Raw genomic sequence first — 19,702 nt, 5'->3', positions numbered from 1 at the left:
GGTGAACTTTTAAATACTCCTCCTAGGATTTTCATGCGATTGACACCAAAAGCGGTCAACACGATGCTGAGACATTGTAGATGATAAATTGCGAAGGGATTTTTGATATCTCGAACGCTGTTCCCATGGCAACACGTCAAACTTTACTTTCATTTTCAGGCATATTTAAGCTCTTGGCGTGCACTTTGGGTGCCTTAACATGCTCGAAAACAACGGAAATTGGGCACAGATGTCAAAGTCACGTGCCACTAGGCTCATGCAAAGGCTGGAATATGGGCGTGGCAAGGGAGCTCTGTAGCGCCCCCTGTAATGCAAAAAAATAACATTGATGCACAGATCGGGCAAAAATGTACGCACATGTACGGGAGTTGGTACGCATATAGATCTCATTGACCCGAACAACTTTCGCACTCTAAGATTTAAGCTCCGCCCAACAGGAAGTCGGCTATTTTGGATTGTTTAAAAAATGAATGCGTTGAACTTTTAAATACTCCTCCTAGTGGATTCATGGGATTGACACCAAACGTGGTGAACATGATGTCGAGACATTGGACTTGCTAAATTGCGAAGGGATCTTTGATATCTCGAACGGTTCTGCCATGGCGAGGCGACAAATTTATGGCGAAATCAGAGAAACAGGAAGTGTCTAATATCTAAGGCAAAAAATTTCTTATTGCGATGCCAAGCGGGGTGTTTGTTCGCCTGAAGATTCCGATCGCATCGATGTGCCTATTGTGACTCCCGGGTATAGCGCCACCACCAGGCGCCAGGAACTGTGTCAGTCACAAAGCTGGATTTTTTTGACAGTTCCATGCGATGTTCTTTTAAATACTCCTCCTAGGATTTTCATGCGATTGACACGAGAATTGGTCAACATGATGCCAAGACATTGTAGGTGATAAATTGCGAAGGGATTTTTGATATCTCAAACGCTGTTCCCATGGCAACCTGTCAAACTTTACTTTCATTTTTTAGGCATATTTAAACCTTACATCTGCGTGTGGTAAACTTTTAAATACTCCTCCTGAGGAAATAATGTGATTGACTCCAGAAGTGGTCAACATAATGCTGAGACATTGTAGATGATGAATTGTGAAGGGATTTTTGATATCTCAAACGCTGTTCCCATGGCAACGCTCAAACTTTACTTTCATTTTAAAGGCATATTTAAGGCTCTTGACGTGCTTAGATTAACCTTAAAGTTGACACACACATCAGTGTTGTCGGCTGTTAAGTGTGCACAAAAATGTCAGACATAGGAGTGTCTCTTAAGTGGCTCACTAGTGCCCCCGTTTGTCTAAAATATGGGGTTTCTTTTAGCTACAGTCCCCAAATGGCTCAGTAACAACATTAAATAGCCCACTGATATTTACCCACTTTATGCCCTTGCCCACCATGCATCGTTTTCTCGGACGCACCGTGTAGCGGTAAAAAAAACGTGCGAGGGCCCGCCATTGCTGCTTGCAGCTATATTTTTAGGGCTCGAGCACCGAGGAGCAGGCCAGAATGGCCTGCACCGTAGGTGCGAAGCCCTATTGTTTTTGCTCGGATTTATTATTAGGGCTCGAGCACCGAGGAGCAGGCCAGAATGGCCTGCACCGAATGGTGCGAAGCCCTATTGGTTTTGTTAGAATTTATTATTTTTTTTTTTTTTTTTTTTTTTTTTTTTTTTTTAACACTTTTGGACTTTTTGGGGGCCTTAACATACTCGAAAACTCTTGAAAATTGGCACAGACGTCAGAGTCGTCCGTCATCGCAGAAATCCAAAGGCTGGAACATGGGCGTGGCACGGGGGCTCTATAGCGCCCCCTGTAATGCAAAAAAAAACATTGATGCACAGATCGGGCAAAAATGTACGCACATGTACGAGAGTTGGTACGCATATAGATCTCATCGACCCGAACAACTTTCGCCCTCTAACATTTAAGCTCCGCCCAACAGGAAGTCGGCTATTTTGGATTGTTTAAAAAATGCATGCGTTGAACTTTTAAATACTCCTCCTAGAGGATGCATGCGATTGACACCAAACGTGGTGAACATGATGTCGAGACATTGGACTTCCTAAATTGCGAAGGGATTTTTGATATCTCGAACGGTGTTGCCATGGCGAGGCGACAAATTTATGGCGACATCAGAGAAACAGGAAGTGTCTAATATCAAAGGCAAAAAAATTCTTATTGTGATGACACGCGGTGTGTTTGTTCGTCTGAAGATTCCGATCGCATCGATGTGCCTATTGTGACTCCCGGGTATAGCGCCACCACCAGGCGCCAGGAAGTGCGTCAGTCACAAAACTGGATTTTTTTTGACAGTTCCATGCTATGTTCTTTTAAATACTCCTTCTAGAAAAATCATGCAATTGACACCAAAAGTGGTCAACATGAAGCCGAGAGATTGTAGATGATAAATTGCGAAGGGATTTTTGATATCTCAAACGCTGTTCCGATGGCAACGCGTCAAACTTAACTTTCATTTTAAAGGCATATTTAAGCCTTTTAGTTGACGCCAATGTTCTTTTAAATACTCCTTCTAGAATATTCATGCGATTGACTCCAGAAGTGGTCTACATGATGCCGAGACATTGTAGATGATAAATTGCGAAGGGATTTTTGATATGTCAAACGCTGTTCCCATGGCAACGCGTCAAACTTTTTACTTTCATTTTAAAGGCTTATTTTAGCCTGACAGTCGCATGCAATGTTCTTTTAAATACTCCTTCTAGGGAAATAATGCGATTCACACCAGAAGTTGTCAACATGATGCTGAGACATTGTAGATGATAAATTGCGAAGGGATTTTTGATATCTCGAACGCTGTTCCCATGGCAACCTGTCAAACTTTACTTTCATTTTAAAGGCATATTTAAACCTTACATCTGCATGCAGTAAACTTTTAAATACTCCTCCTGAGGAAATAATGTGATTCACACCAGAAGTTGTCAACATGATGCTGAGACATTGTAGATGATAAATTGCGAAGGGATTTTTGATATCTCAAACGCTGTTCCCATGGCAACGCGTCAGATTTTACTTTCATTTTAAAGGCATATTTAAGCCTTTCAGTTGACGCCGATGTTCTCTTAAATACTCCTTCTAGGATATTCATGAGATTGACACCAAAAGTGGTCAACATGATGCCGAGACATTGTAGATGATAAATTGCGAAGGGATTTTTGATATCTCGAAAGCTGTTCCCATGGCAATGCCCCAAACTTTACATTTATTTCAGGCATATTTAGGGCTCTTGGCCTGCTTAGATTAACCTAAAAGTCGGCAAACACATCAGAGTTGTCAGCTGTTAAGTGTGCACAAACAGGTCAGATATAGGCGTGTCTCTTAAGTGGCTCACTAGCGCCCCCGTTTGTCTAAAATGTGGGGTTTCTTCTACCTACAGTCCCCAAATGGCTCAGTAACAACATTAAATAGCCCACTGATATTTACCCACTTGATGCCCTTGCCCACCGTGAATCAATTTCTCGGACGCACCGTGTAGCGGTAAAAAAACGTGCGAGGGCCCGCCATTGCTGCTTGCAGCTATATTTTTTTTTAAATTTTTTTTTTATTATTTTTTTTTTTAACACTTTTGGACTTTTTGGGGGCCTTAACATACTCGAAAACTCTTGAAATTTGGCACAGACGTCAGAGTCGTCCGTCATCGCAGAAATCCAAAGGCTGGAACACGGGCGTGGCACGGGGGCTCTGTAGCGCCCCCTGTAATGCAAAAAAAAACATTGATGCACAGATCGGGCAAAAATGTACGCACATGTACGAGAATTGGTACGCTTATAGATCTCATCGACCCGAACAACTTTCGCCCTCTAACATTTAAGCTCCGCCCAACAGGAAGTCGGCTATTTTGGACTGTTTAAAAAATGCATGCATTGAACTTTTAAATACTCCTCCTAGGGGATTCGTGCGAATGACACCAAATGTGGTGATCATGATGTCGAGACATTGTACTTGCTAAATTGCGAAGGGATTTTTGATATCTCGAACGGTTCTGCCATGGCGAGGCGACAAAGTTGTGGTGAAATCAGAGAAACAGGAAGTGTTTAATATCTAAGGTAAAAAATGTCTTATTGTGATGCCATGCGGGGGGTTTGTTCGTCTGAAGATTCCGATCGCATCGATGTGACTATTGTGACTCCCGGGTATAGCGCCACCACCAGGCGCCAGGAAGTGTGTCAGTCATGAACTTTTAAATACTTCTCCTAGGGAATTCATACGATTGACACCAAACGTGGTGAACATGATGCTGAGACATTGGACTTGCTAAATTGCGAAGGGATTTTTGATATCTCAAACGGTGTTGCCATGACGAGGCGACAAATTTATGGCGAATTCAATGAAACAGGAAGTGTCTAATATCTAAAGCAAAAAATGTCTTATTGGGATGAAACGCAGTGTGTATGTTCGTCCAAGGATTCCGATCGCATCGATGTGCCTATTTTGAGTCTCGGGTATAGCGCCACCAACAGGTACCAGGAAGTGTGGCAGTCACAAAAGGTGGATTTCTTGACAGTTGCATATGGTGAACTTTTAAATACTCCTCCTAGGATTTTCATGCGATTGACACCAAAAGCGGTCAACACGATGCTGAGACATTGTAGATGACAAATTGCGAAGGGATTTTTGATATCTCGAACGCTGTTCCCATGGCAACACGTCAAACTTTACTTTCATTTTCAGGCATATTTAAGCTCTTGGCGTGCACTTTGGGTGCCTTAACATGCTCGAAAACAACGGAAATTGGGCACAGATGTCAAAGTCACGTGCCACTAGGCTCATGCAAAGGCTGGAATATGGGCGTGGCAAGGGAGCTCTGTAGCGCCCCCTGTAATGCAAAAAAATAACATTGATGCACAGATCGGGCAAAAATGTACGCACATGTACGGGAGTTGGTACGCATATAGATCTCATTGACCCGAACAACTTTCGCACTCTAAGATTTAAGCTCCGCCCAACAGGAAGTCGGCTATTTTGGATTGTTTAAAAAATGAATGCGTTGAACTTTTAAATACTCCTCCTAGTGGATTCATGGGATTGACACCAAACGTGGTGAACATGATGTCGAGACATTGGACTTGCTAAATTGCGAAGGGATCTTTGATATCTCGAACGGTTCTGCCATGGCGAGGCGACAAATTTATGGCGAAATCAGAGAAACAGGAAGTGTCTAATATCTAAGGCAAAAAATTTCTTATTGCGATGCCAAGCGGGGTGTTTGTTCGCCTGAAGATTCCGATCGCATCGATGTGCCTATTGTGACTCCCGGGTATAGCGCCACCACCAGGCGCCAGGAACTGTGTCAGTCACAAAGCTGGATTTTTTTGACAGTTCCATGCGATGTTCTTTTAAATACTCCTCCTAGGATTTTCATGCGATTGACACGAGAATTGGTCAACATGATGCCAAGACATTGTAGGTGATAAATTGCGAAGGGATTTTTGATATCTCAAACGCTGTTCCCATGGCAACCTGTCAAACTTTACTTTCATTTTTTAGGCATATTTAAACCTTACATCTGCGTGTGGTAAACTTTTAAATACTCCTCCTGAGGAAATAATGTGATTGACTCCAGAAGTGGTCAACATAATGCTGAGACATTGTAGATGATGAATTGTGAAGGGATTTTTGATATCTCAAACGCTGTTCCCATGGCAACGCTCAAACTTTACTTTCATTTTAAAGGCATATTTAAGGCTCTTGACGTGCTTAGATTAACCTTAAAGTTGACACACACATCAGTGTTGTCGGCTGTTAAGTGTGCACAAAAATGTCAGACATAGGAGTGTCTCTTAAGTGGCTCACTAGTGCCCCCGTTTGTCTAAAATATGGGGTTTCTTTTAGCTACAGTCCCCAAATGGCTCAGTAACAACATTAAATAGCCCACTGATATTTACCCACTTTATGCCCTTGCCCACCATGCATCGTTTTCTCGGACGCACCGTGTAGCGGTAAAAAAAACGTGCGAGGGCCCGCCATTGCTGCTTGCAGCTATATTTTTAGGGCTCGAGCACCGAGGAGCAGGCCAGAATGGCCTGCACCGTAGGTGCGAAGCCCTATTGTTTTTGCTCGGATTTATTATTAGGGCTCGAGCACCGAGGAGCAGGCCAGAATGGCCTGCACCGAATGGTGCGAAGCCCTATTGGTTTTGTTAGAATTTATTATTTTTTTTTTTTTTTTTTTTTTTTTTTTTTTTTTTTTTTTTTTTAACACTTTTGGACTTTTTGGGGGCCTTAACATACTCGAAAACTCTTGAAAATTGGCACAGACGTCAGAGTCGTCCGTCATCGCAGAAATCCAAAGGCTGGAACACGGGCGTGGCACAGGGGCTCTGTAGCGCCCCCTGTAATGCAAAAAAAAACATTGATGCACAGATCGGGCAAAAATGTACGCACATGTACGAGACTTGGTACGCTTATAGATCTCATCGACCCGAACAACTTTCGCCCTCTAACATTTAAGCTCCGCCCAACAGGAAGTCGGCTATTTTGGACTGTTTAAAAAATGCATGCGTTGAACTTTTAAATACTCCTCCTAGGGGATTCGTGCGAATGACACCAAATGTGGTGATCATGATGTCGAGACATTGTACTTGCTAAATTGCGAAGGGATTTTTGATATCTCGAACGGTTCTGCCATGGCGAGGCGACAAAGTTGTGGCGAAATCAGAGAAACAGGAAGTGTTTAATATCTAAGGTAAAAAATGTCTTATTGTGATGCCATGCGGGGTGTTTGTTCGTCTGAAGATTCCGATCGCATCGATGTGCCTATTGTGACTCCCGGGTATAGCGCCACCACCAGGCGCCAGGAAGTGTGTCAGTCATGAACTTTTAAATACTTCTCCTAGGGAATTCATACGATTGACACCAAACGTGGTGAACATGATGCTGAGACATTGGACTTGCTAAATTGCGAAGGGATTTTTGATATCTCAAACGGTGTTGCCATGACGAGGCGACAAATTTATGGCGAATTCAATGAAACAGGAAGTGTCTAATATCTAAAGCAAAAAATGTCTTATTGGGATGAAACGCAGTGTGTATGTTCGGCCAAGGATTCCGATCGCATCGATGTGCCTATTTTGAGTCTCGGGTATAGCGCCACCAACAGGCACCAGGAAGTGTGGCAGTCACAAAAGGTGGATTTCTTGACAGTTGCATATGGTGAACTTTTAAATACTCCTCCTAGGATTTTCATGCGATTGACACCAAAAGCGGTCAACACGATGCTGAGACATTGTAGATGATAAATTGCGAAGGGATTTTTGATATCTCGAACGCTGTTCCCATGGCAACACGTCAAACTTTACTTTCATTTTCAGGCATATTTAAGCTCTTGGCGTGCACTTTGGGTGCCTTAACATGCTCGAAAACAACGGAAATTTGGCACAGATGTCAAAGTCACGTGCCACTAGGCTCATGCAAAGGCTGGAATATGGGCGTGGCAAGGGAGTTCTGTAGCGCCCCCTGTAATGCAAACACAAACATTGGGGCACAGATCGAGAAAACATGTACGCACATGTACGAGAGTTGGTATGCATATAGATCTCATCGACCCAAACAACTTTCGCAGTCAAACATTTTAGCTCCGCCCAACAGGAAGTCCGCTATTTTGGATTGTTTAAAAAATGCATTTGTTGAACTTTTAAATACTCCTCCTAGTGGATTCATGGGATTGACACCAAACGTGGTGAACATGATGTCGAGACATTGGACTTGCTAAATTGCGAAGGGATTTTTGATATCTCGAACGGTTCTGCCATGGCAAGGCGACAAATTTATGGCGAAATCAGAGAAACAGGAAGTGTCTAATATCTAAGGCAAAAAATTTCTTATTGCGATGCCAAGCGGGGTGTTTGTTCGCCTATAGATTCCGATCGCATCGATGTGCCTATTGTGACTCCCGGGTATAGCGCCACCACCAGGCGCCAGGAAGTGTGTCAGTCACAAAGCTGGATTTTTTTGACAGTTCCATGCGATGTTCTTTTAAATACTCCTTCTAGGATTTTCATGCGTTTGACCCAAGAAGTAGTCAACATGATGCCGAGACATTGTAGATGATAAATTGCGAAGGGATTTTTGATATCTCGAACGCTGTTCCCATGGCAACCTGTCAAACTTTACTTTCATTTTAAAGGCATATTTAAGCCTTTCAGTTGACGCCGATGTCCCTTTAAATACTCCTTCTAGGATATTCATGCGATTAACACCAGAAGTGGTCAACATGATGCTGAGACATTGTAGATGATAAAATGCGAAGGGATTTTTGATATCACGAACGTTGTTCCCATGGCAACGCCACAAACTTTCCTTTTATTTCAGGCATATTTAAGGCTCTTGGCGTGAGTAGATTAACCTTAAAGTTGGCACACACATCAGAGTTGTCAGCTGTTAAGTGTGCACAAAAAGGTCAGATATAGGCGTGTCTCTTAAGTGGCTCACTAGCGCCCCTGTTTGTCTAAAATGTGGGGTTTCTTTTAGCTACAGTCCCCAAATGGCTCAGTAACAACATTAAATAGCCCACTGATATTTACCCACTTTATGCCCTTGCCCACCGTGCATCGTTTTCTCGGACGCACCGTGTAGCGGTAAAAAAACGTGCGAGGGCCCGCCATTGCTGCTTGCAGCTATATTTTTTATTATTATTATTTTTTTTTTTTTTTTTTTTTTTTTTTTTTTTAACACTTTTGGACTTTTTGGGGGCCTTAACATACTCGAAAACTCTTGAAAATTGGCACAGACGTCAGAGTCGTCCGTCATCGCAGAAATCCAAAGGCTGGAACACGGGCGTGGCACAGGGGCTCTGTAGCGCCCCCTGTAATGCAAAAAAAAACATTGATGCACAGATCGGGCAAAAATGTACGCACATGTACGAGACTTGGTACGCTTATAGACCTCATCGACCCGAACAACTTTCGCCCTCTAACATTTAAGCTCCGCCCAACAGGAAGTCGGCTATTTTGGATTGTTTAAAAAATGCATGCGTTGAACTTTTATATACTGCTCCCAGGGGATTCATGCGATTGACACCAAACGTGGTGAACATGATGTCGAGACATTGGACTTGCTAAATTGCGAAGGGATTTTTGATATCTCGAACGGTTCTGCCATGGCGAGGCGACAAAGTTGTGGCGAAATCAGAGAAACATGGAAGTGTCTAATATCTAGGGCAAAAAATGTCTTATTGTGATGCCATGCGGGGTGTTTGTTCGTCTGAAGATTCTGATCGCATCGATGTGCCTATTGTGACTCCCGGGTATAGCGCCACCACCAGGCGCCAGGAAGTGTGTTAGTCACAAAGCTGGATTTTTTTGACAGTTCCATGCAATGTTCTTTTAAATACTCCTTCTAGGATTTTCATGAGATTGACACCAGAAGTGGTCAACATGATGCCGAGACATTGTAGATGATAAATTGCGAAGGGATTTTTGATATCTCAAACGCTGTTCCCATGGCAACGCGTCAAACTTTACTTTCATTTTAAAGGCATATTTAAGCCTTTCTGTTGCATGCAGGAAACTTTTAAATACTCCTTCTAGGATTTTCATGAGATTGACACCAGAAGTGGTCAACATGATGCCAAGACATTGTAGATGATAAATTGCGAAGGGATTTTTGATATCTCGAACGCTGTTCCCATGGCAACGCGTCAAACTTTACTTTCATTTTAAAGGCTTATTTAAGCCTTTAAGTTGACGCCGATGTTCTTTTAAATACTCCTTCTAGAATATTCATGAGATTGACACCAGAAGTGGTCAACATGATGCCGAGACATAGTAGATGATAAATTGCGAAGGGATTTTTGATATCTCGAACGCTGTTCCCATGGCAACGCCCCAAACGTACATTTATTTCAGGCATATTTAGGACTCTTGGCGTGCTTAGATTAACCTAAAAGTTGGCACTCACATCAGAGTTGTCGGCTGTTAAGTGTGCACAAACAGGTCACACATAGGCGTGTCTCTTAAGTGGCTCACTAGCGCCCCCGTTTGTCTAAAGTGTGGGGTTTCTTTTACCTACAGTCCCCAAATGTCTCAGTAACAACATTAAATGGCACACTGATATTTACCCACTCGATGCCCTTGCCCACCGTGCATCGTTTTCTCGGACGCACCGTGTAGCGGTAAAAAAACGTGCGAGGGCCCGCCATTGCTGCTTGCAGCTATATTTTTATTATTATTTTTTTTTTTTTTTTTTTTTTTTTTAACACTTTTGGACTTTTTGGGTGCCTTAACATACTCGAAAACTCTTGAAAATTGGCACAGACGTCAGAGTCGTCCGTCATCGCAGAAATCCAAAGGCTGGAACACGGGCGTGGCACGGGGGCTCTATAGCGCCCCCTGTAATGCAAAAAAAAACATTGATGCACAGATCGGGCAAAAATGTACGCACATGTACGAGAGTTGGTACGCATATAGATCTCATCGACCCGAACAACTTTCGCCCTCTAACATTTAAGCTCCGCCCAACAGGAAGTCGGCTATTTTGGATTGTTTAAAAAATGCATTCGTTGAACTTTTAAATACTCCTCCTAGTGGATTCATGGGATTGACACCAAACGTGGTGATCATGATGTCGAGACATTGTACTTGCTAAATTGCGAAGGGATTTTTGATATCTCGAACGGTTTTGCCATGGCGAGGCGACGAATTTATGGCGAATTTAGAGAAACAGGAAGTGTCTAATTTCTAAGGCAAAAAATATCTTATTGTGATGCCAAGCGGGGTGTTTGATCGTCTGAAGATTCCGATCGCATCGATGTGCCTATTGTGACTCCCGGATATAGCGCCACCACCAGGCGCCAGTAAGTGTGTCAGTCACAAAGTTGGATTTTTTTTGACAGTTCCATGTTATGTTCTTTTAAATACTCCTTCTAGAAAAATCATGCAATTGACACCAAAAGTGGTGAACATGAAGCCGAGAGATTGTAGATGATAAATTGCGAAGGGATTTTTGATATCTCAAACGCTGTTCCCATGGCAACGCGTCAAACTTTACTTTCATTTTAAAGGCATTTTTAAGCCTTTCAGTTGACGCCGATGTTCCTTTAAATACTCCTTCTAGGATATTCATGCGATTGACACCAAAAGTGGTCAACATGATGCCGAGACATTGTAGATGATAAATTGCGAAGGGATTTTTGATATCTCAAACGCTGTTCCCATGGCAACGCGTCAAACTTTACTTTCATTTTAAAGGCATTTTTAAGCCTTTCAGTTGACGCCGATGTTCCTTTAAATACTCCTTCTAGGATATTCATGCGATTGACACCAAAAGTGGTCAACATGATGCCGAGACATTGTAGATGATAAATTGCGAAGGGATTTTTGATATCTCAAACGCTGTTCCCATGGCAACGCGTCAAAGTTTACTTTCATTTTAAAGGCACATTTAAGCCTTTCAGTTGACGCCGATGTTCCTTTAAATACTCCTTCTAGAATGATCATGCAATTGACACCAAAAGTGGTCACCATGATGCAGAGACATTGTAGATGATAAATTGCGAAGGGATTTTTGATATCTCAAACGCTGTTCCCATGGCAACGCGTCAAAGTTTACTTTCATTTTAAAGGCACATTTAAGCCTTTCAGTTGACGCCGATGTTCCTTTAAATACTCCTTCTAATATATTCATGCGATTGACACCAAAAGTGGTCAACATGATGCTGAGGCATAGTAGATGATAAATTGTGAAGGGATTTTTGATATCTCAAACGCTGTTCCCATGGCAACGTGTCAAAGTTTACTTTCATTTTAAAGGCATATTAAGCCTTTCAGTTGACGCCGATGTTCCTTTAAATACTCCTTCTAATATATTCATGCGATTGACACCAAAGTGGTCAACATGATGCTGAGGCATAGTAGATGATAAATTGCGAAGGGATTTTTGATATCTCAAACGCTGTTCCCATGGCAACGCGTCAAAGTTTTCTTTTATTTCAGGCATATTAAAGGCTCTTGGTGTGCTTAGATTGACTTCAAATTTGGCACACACATCAGATTTGTCGGCTGTTAAGTGTGCACTGAAAGGTCAGATAAAGGCGTGTCTCTTAAGTGGCTCACTAGTGCCCCCGCTTGTCTAAAATGTGGGGTTTCTTTTAGCTACAGTCCCCAAATAGCTCAGTAACAACATTAAATAGTCCACTGATATTTACCCACTAGATGCCCTTTCCCACCGTGCATCGTTTTCTCGGACGCATCGTGTAGCGGTAAAAAAACGTGCGAGGGCCCGCCATTGCTGCTTGTTTTAAATAGTTTTTAATTTAAATTTAAATTTATAGATAATATTAATTCTGAGTATAAGTAGTATCAGTGTATGTTGTATAACATGAGCGCTAGTGCAGTGGTTCTCAAACTTTTTTACCCCTTTTTATGATTTTCTCAAGCCGAGTACCCCTTGACCAGACAACAACATTTAGCTTTAAAATGCTGTGAAATATGATGCCCCAGAGCAGGTTTATTGTTTATAAACATTTATATAACTTTACACAACTATGTAAATCTCCTTAGGTATAACTGTAAGAGGTAAATCAGTGTTTTCAGTTCAGTTAAAGTTCATTGTGATTTTTAAAAACACACAGTTTTGATTTAGTTTGCTTCTGTTTTATTCAGCATGGTCTCTTATTATCAATTCCTCAACCAGGCTTAAATGGCTTTTTAGCCCAAAGTAAAGACACATCATACAATGCTTCGAGTGTTTTTGTTGATGCACTTGTGGCTTTTTTCATGTTTTTTTGGCATGATGTAAATTCATGAAATTTTCTTCTGAAAAACTCCACAGTGCTATGGGAGGGTTATGTGAAGAAAATGTATTCATCACGAAACTAGCAGTATTTTATTTTTTTTGTATGTTTGTCTTCTGTTGCAGAAGCTTGTCCTCTTTTAAAAAGCCACATGTCTATTTCATCACAACCTATCCTAACTTACATTATTTTGCACCCAGACCCTTTTAATGCATCTTTGTGTAGTCCTAATTTCATATATAAAAATACTATTATCATGATTTATATTGATTTTCATGATTTATTTCTATGTCAGTTTTCAGTTTCTCTCACGTACCCCCTACAGTACCCCCAAGTATCCCTAGGGGTACGTGTAGCCCCATTTGAGAAATCACAATGCATCACAATAGCCAATCAAAACATTTTTAGTATTTAAGCTTAAGTGTGCATCCTACTTTCAACCTTTTTAAGTAATTGCTTTACATTTCTGCCATTCTCATATAGCTTTTGGGTGTGTTATGCGTTCATGCTGCCATCAATCCCACAATTCCCTAAATATAAACTAAAAAAGAGAAAAGTACACTTTTGTACCTAAAGAGTTCATATTAGTACTTCAGATGTACATATTGGTACAACAGAGTGCATCTTAGTACCTCGGAGGTAAATATTAATACCAAATATATGAATATCTGTACCTCAATGGTACATATAATGACCCTTTTCAAAGAGTACTGCCCCAGCGATGATTTAGGACCGTTTTTGACCATGCATTCTGTGCTGGAGGGACCACTAATTAACATGAACAATAAAATTGAGATTTGGACTTTAAAAAAACAGTTCAAACTCTCCAATATATACAAAGTCCGCAAAGACATCTGAGGCTTTCAAATTATGTTTGATTTCTTTTCACTTATTAACTAGAATGTTTGTTTAATACCTCATCTTGTCATTCCTCTCGGAAAGCAACCATATAAATATGTATTATGTTTGATTTTCTGTGTACATGTAGCGGAGACACCTATTGAGGAGTTTACACCCACACCTGCCTTTCCTGCGCTGCAGTACCTGGAGTCTGTGGATGTTGAGGGTGTGGCCTGGAGGGCGGGGCTAAGAACTGGTGACTTCCTCATTGAGGTACAGGATTGAACCCTGTTTTGCTCTGCCATAACATATTTGTTGGTTTCAGTCCACTTTTGTCATTCTCAGTATATCCTTTTCATTGTATTGTTTAGCTTAATCATAATATAATTGAGTTTGTTTGTGTGTTTTTTGGTTTGATTTAGTTGCATGACCTTTAACTCTTTCCCCGGCAGCATTAAAAAAAAAAAGTTGCCAGCCAGCGCCAGCATTTTTCATGATTTTCAAAAAAGTTTAATGCTTTCCAGAAAATGTTCTTTAAATATACAAACAAACAATATATCAGATGAAAGAACAGACCCTCTGCTTTCAAAAAAAAAAAAAAAACGTTTCATCCTACCTTCATTAGTTCTCTTGTAATCACCTTTCAAACATGGGTAGGTTTCTTCAAAAACACCCAATTTTGAGCAAAAAGCTGAGATAATTCAATTTTTGCGAAGGACTTTTGATAGAGATCAGATGCAGAGCGATCTTTAAAACATACACGGAGTTCTTTCTCTTTCACGTGAGGCGCTACTTCCGGGTTGTATAAGTTGCGGAAGTGTAGATAATAGCGGTATTGCGGAAAGACAGAAAATCTTGTCATTGGCGGGAAAGCGTTTTCTCTTAATTGACGAGATATCTCGTCAATGGCGGTGAAAGAGTTAATATTCAGTTTTGGGAGTCTGTTTGTGTATCATAGGTGAATGGTGTAAACGTGGTAAAGGTGGGACACAAGCAGGTGGTGTCACTCATTCGACAGGGCGGGAACAGTTTGCTGATGAAGGTTGTGTCCGTCACACGCAAGCCGGAGTCTGAAGAAACGGTCAGAAAAAAGGGTGAGTTTTCGGCCAAGCAAAGTTGACCATATCTCTGCTCAGATGTTTATTATTTTTTTAGGTTCATAAAATATCCCTACTACCTGTGTATCACAAAAATAATGGTTATAATCTGTTTTTATAACCCTTTTGCAAAAAAACTTCATACCAGCTAAATTTGGTCAATGTGATGTCAGATTTCCATGATATGTCCCCTTTAATTGTAATTGATTGTTTTTTGCATGAACCCTCTGCAATTCCCTCGCAAACCACCAGGGGTTTACAAACCACATTTTGGGAAACCCTGCCAATAATCCTACATTTAGAAACAATTTTCTGAAATTACTTTACACAGACTTTAAAATGTCCTGATGGGTGATGCCAAGCATTTTTAAAAACCAAAGAAAAGTTGTTGTCACGGCCAAACCTGTGACGATGTGATGTACAATGTGATGTAGTATCGTACAGTAGATTTCATCTGTGTTTCTGTGAATATGCTGACTGATCATTTTGTTTATTGTGGGCGGAGCTATGGATGTCAGACACAAGTGCTCTTAAAGGCACAGGTTGCTAGGGAACTGATCTTTAATGCTGTGTACTGTATGTGATGATCAGACAGTAAGAGCGCTCTCTCTCTCGCAAACATGAGAAACAGAAATGAACCTGTGAGAGGAATGCTGGAGGGAAAAGTAATAATTTGCAAGAAGGAAATATAATGATTCAGCCCCGTTGGTCGTATTAGATTAAACACAAATCTGTCTAGCATATTCAGTGTCCATGTACACTATTCTCATTTTTATCTGCAAACCCCTTACAGTCACAGCCCTTCGTTGACCTATATTTGCCTTAGTATATTATGAAGCAACATAGTAAGTAAGATCACACATGATTAAAAAATTACATTGAATGCACTGTAAGGCTGAATTTACACTGCAAATCTTGATGCCCAATTCCGTTTTGTTGCCTAAAAGCGACTTGTATCCGATATCTGTATTTACAGTTAACACTTGGCAAAACAATTCAAGGTAGACATACACTGCAAAAATTATTTTCAAAAAAAAAAATCTTAGTATTTTTGTTTTGTTTTCAGTAAAAATATGAAAAAATTCTTAAAATAAGATGCTTATTCATGATGAGCAAGAAAATAAGTCTAGTTTTAAGACTAAAAATATTAAATTTAAGGGATTTGTGCATAAAACAAAAAAAAAAAATCTGCCAATGGGGTAAGCACTTTTTCTATAATTTTTCTTAAATTAAGTGTTTACGCAAAACGTTCAAGATTTTTTTGCTTACCTATTGGCAGATTTTTGTTGCTTGTTTTATGCCCAAAATCACTTAAATTTGATATTTTTGGTCTAAAAACTACACTTCGTCGTTTTGCTCGTCAAGAAAAAGCATCTTAATTTAAGAATTTTTAGATATTTTAACTGAAAACAAGACAAAAATACTAAGTAAGTAAAAATACATTTTTTTGCAGTGTAATGCGTTACTTTACTTGTTACTTCAGAAAAGTAATATTATTACATAATGCACGTTACTTCTAATACAGCACCGCTTACCCCCAACACTGGTGATCACGGGTGGTGTCCACCTGAGCTGACGTCATTTTCCAGCGTCGCATTTTCAGTGACGCACGACACGTCTTGAGATGGGAACATCCGATCTGTCCGCTTACATTGCAGACGCAAATGCATGCATCCGATTCATATACGATTTATTTCCACATATGAATAAGTCCTGAAACCGATCGGAGAATATCCGAATCTATGTGTTTTGCGTTCATGGGTCATATCCGATATGTGCCACATGAGACACTTCAAACATGCAAAGTAAATGCAGCCTAAGTTGCTTTGTATAAAAGCGTCTGCCAAATGCATACATATAAAATGTAAACTGGTTGATCTTAATGTTTTACCAGGACCTAGCTGACAGAATCGCAGCCACCTGCGAAGTTGTGGAGTTGTTATGTAACTCTGGGCTTGCAAACTATCACACACTCATACACATTACTGATCAAGTAATAATAGAGAGTGTCTGTTGTTAGTTTTGTGGCTACATCCTCCCACATACAAAATAACACACACGTACAGTACAAGCGTACACACTTTCTCGCGCACATAGATTCTCACGGTTGAAATGCACAAACCCAGGCCTTGCTCCTGCCAGAGTTGCCATGGTTACTACAATGCATGTTTGAAGTATTGCATTAGGTTTTTCTCTCCTTGTATCTTGCTTCGCTCCATCTCCACATCGGTCTGCAGGGTTGTTAGTTGAAGGAGTGAGGAGTTTTCTCGGATGGTATTGAGACCACAGATGCTTCTGATCTCCTGTAACTCAGCTCTTGTTTACTTGATGCCTCGCTTCCTTGCGCTTGGCAGTTGTAGCATGCTGACGGATACAACGACTGGTCCGTTTCTGAAAGACAAAAGGAAGAATCAACCATCGTGTTCTGGGAGAGCTGAAAGGAAGGGTTGAGCAGGAACATGACATGAAGTGTTTGGGGAGACGCCTAGGGGGCGAGTATTTTGCATGCGCACAGGAGATGTCTGATACCCGTTTGATTCTGTACATCTGAGAGATAGAAAGGAGAGTTTGATCATTTCCAGAGTTTCATGCATTGGGACCATCGGATGAAGATGGTGAAAAAACGTTGGCTGTTGCCGGTGGGCAGCGGCCGTGAAGGCCCTTCATCACGCCACCCAATCTTCTCATCTGCCCCTTGTCTTTCTTCCACAGCACCCCCGCCTCCAAAGAGATCGCCCAGCACCACGCTCACACTGAGATCCAAAAGCATGACTGCTGAGCTTGAAGAACTAGGTAAGACACTCTCTAACAGACACACACTTGTTAAGAACCGGTCAACTAGTCCACCAACTGACATATTTATTTGTCTTGAATTCTGTCTCAGTTTAAATGTTTAGAGACAAGTTCTCAGTTACCGTACTGATATGTTTTGTGACTGTAAGCATCTGTAAGCACTACTGCAATGGCCACATACAATATATTTCACACACATACGGTCACTCATTTATCCCACATAAAGTATTTAATAAATATATCAGGTACCCTGTTAAAGAGCAGATAATTTGGGTTTATTTAAAGTCTTGGGCTGCATCCTTCTACTTCCATATTAAACAGTAGACGAAAAGTAGTAGGTGGGCCGAGTAGTATGTACGATTTCATAGTAATTGAAAAACAGTACCCGGATAAGGAGAGGCGTTATTTAATTTAAAAATGTCCAAAAGCGGTTAGCTCTATTAAAATATTGGCCAGTTGTACCGGTTCTAGGCTCACAACGGGTGAGTTGCGATTGTGAGCCCTTGAACAAGGCACCTTAACCCCAATTGCTCCCCGGGCGCTGCAGTGAAAGATGCCCACTGCTCCGGGTGTGTGTTCACTATTCACTGGATGGGTGAGGTCACATTCCATACATTGACACATATGTCGCTTTCACTTTGAAAATGCTAATACATTTATTAAACAGCTGTCCCTTGTGGTTAAATTACACTAGTTTAACGTCATTCCAGTTTACGACTAACTTGTTGTTATGACAACGTATTTCACATGATGTTTCAACGTGGTGTATGTAGACCGTCCAAGTTCATTTATACTATTCACATTCATACTTTATAGCCCCTACTGTTTTAACGTTCGATGAGTACACTGTCAGAAATTAAGGTACAAAACTGTACCCTTTCTGTCACTGGGGCTGTACCCTAAGTTTCCGTTTGGTACCTTTACATGAATTAAACACAGAATACAATTTTGGGTAGATTACAGTACCTTAAGGACCTACATTGTTAGAAAAAAGTCAAAATATGTACCCTAGCTGTTAATTGTATGGACCATTAGGTACAGATATGTAAACATTTAGTACCAATATGTACCTTTGAGATACTAATATGTATTTTTGAGGTACTAATAAGCTCTCTTTGGTCCCTGTATGTACCTCTGAGGTACTTAAATGAAATCTTTAGGTGCAAAGCTGTACTTTTTGAAAGGGTATAGCCCCAGTGACAGAAAAGGTACAGTTTGTACCTTTATTTCTAACAGTGTAGGTACTTCATCTAATTCAATACTTACTGTCACAGTATGCAACGTAAATCGTAAATCTTGATCTGTGTTTTTTCTGAATTTGCCTGTTTAAAAGGTATATATGTCGTAAGTGCAGTACAATGCCAACTGAGGCAGAAAATGTTTTCTGTTGTTCTTGTTGTTTACATTACATGCACTTATGCGCCAATTACAAACAAAACATGTGAGATCTTGATGGTTGCGACTCCTAAACAGGGTCTTTTAAAGTTGGGACCGCTCCATCAGTTGTAAATAAGTGGCAAATCCGGCATCAAAATAAGCCATGTTTGTAAAGCAATCCTTTCCGAAATGCAGCCAGGGAACAACATAAACCTATTGGCAATTACGTTGCTGTCTGGGAAAAACGAACTGCATCCACTGTTGTCTTAATACACACTTCAAAAAATGATTTTTAAGAAAAACGTTTTTTTTTTTTTTTTTTTGTCTTGTTTTCAGTAAAAGTATCTAAAAATTCTTAAATTAAGATGCATTTTCTTGATGAGCAAAACATCCAAAGAAAATAAGTCTAGTTTTTAGACCAAAAATATGAAATTTAAGTGATTTTGTGCATAAAACAAGCAAAAAAATCTGCCAATGGGGTAAGCAAATTTTTCTTGAATTTAGTGTTTAAGGAAAATTTTCAAGATTTTTTTGCTCACCCCATTGGGAGATTTTATTTGCTGGTTTTATGCACAAAATCACTTAAATTTCATATTTTTGGTCTAATAACTAGACTTATTTTCTTGGGTCAATTTGCTCATCAAGAAAAGCATCTTAATTTAAGAATTTTTAGATTTTTTTACTGAAAACAAGACAAAAATACCAAGAAATTCATTTTTTGCAGTGCAGGACAAGATAAATAAGGTTTTCTTTTCCATCCTTACATCCAAAAACACACTTCTTTTCAGGGACGTGCACAGACATTTTGAGGGGCAGGGGCTCAAGTGAAATAAAGGGCACTTCTCATAA

At 40.5% G+C, this 19,702-nt stretch overlaps 1 protein-coding gene across 4 annotated transcripts in view; it reads left to right on the top strand.

Moving 5' to 3' along the window:
• The window catches only part of shank3a (SH3 and multiple ankyrin repeat domains 3a), a 248,689-nt gene that overhangs the window by 215,647 nt on the left and 13,340 nt on the right, over positions 1 to 19,702 (top strand). For all 4 annotated transcript variants that reach the window (XR_012337351.1, XM_065283593.2, XM_065283592.2 and 1 more), the window contains exons 15-17: positions 13,735 to 13,859; positions 14,545 to 14,680; positions 17,396 to 17,476. Coding sequence is in view for 3 of the 4 variants with exons in the window: in XM_065283593.2 (XP_065139665.1) it covers positions 13,735 to 13,859; positions 14,545 to 14,680; positions 17,396 to 17,476 (342 nt within the window). In the remaining variant the exon portion in view is untranslated. The remainder of the gene's footprint in view (positions 1 to 13,734; positions 13,860 to 14,544; positions 14,681 to 17,395; positions 17,477 to 19,702) is intronic.

Source organism: Paramisgurnus dabryanus, chromosome 9 (genome assembly GCF_030506205.2).
Source record: "Paramisgurnus dabryanus chromosome 9, PD_genome_1.1, whole genome shotgun sequence".
Taxonomy (NCBI): Eukaryota; Metazoa; Chordata; class Actinopteri; order Cypriniformes; family Cobitidae; genus Paramisgurnus; species Paramisgurnus dabryanus.
The sequence above is the reverse complement of the archived record's forward strand: the minus strand, read 5'-3'. Positions and strand labels throughout refer to the sequence as shown.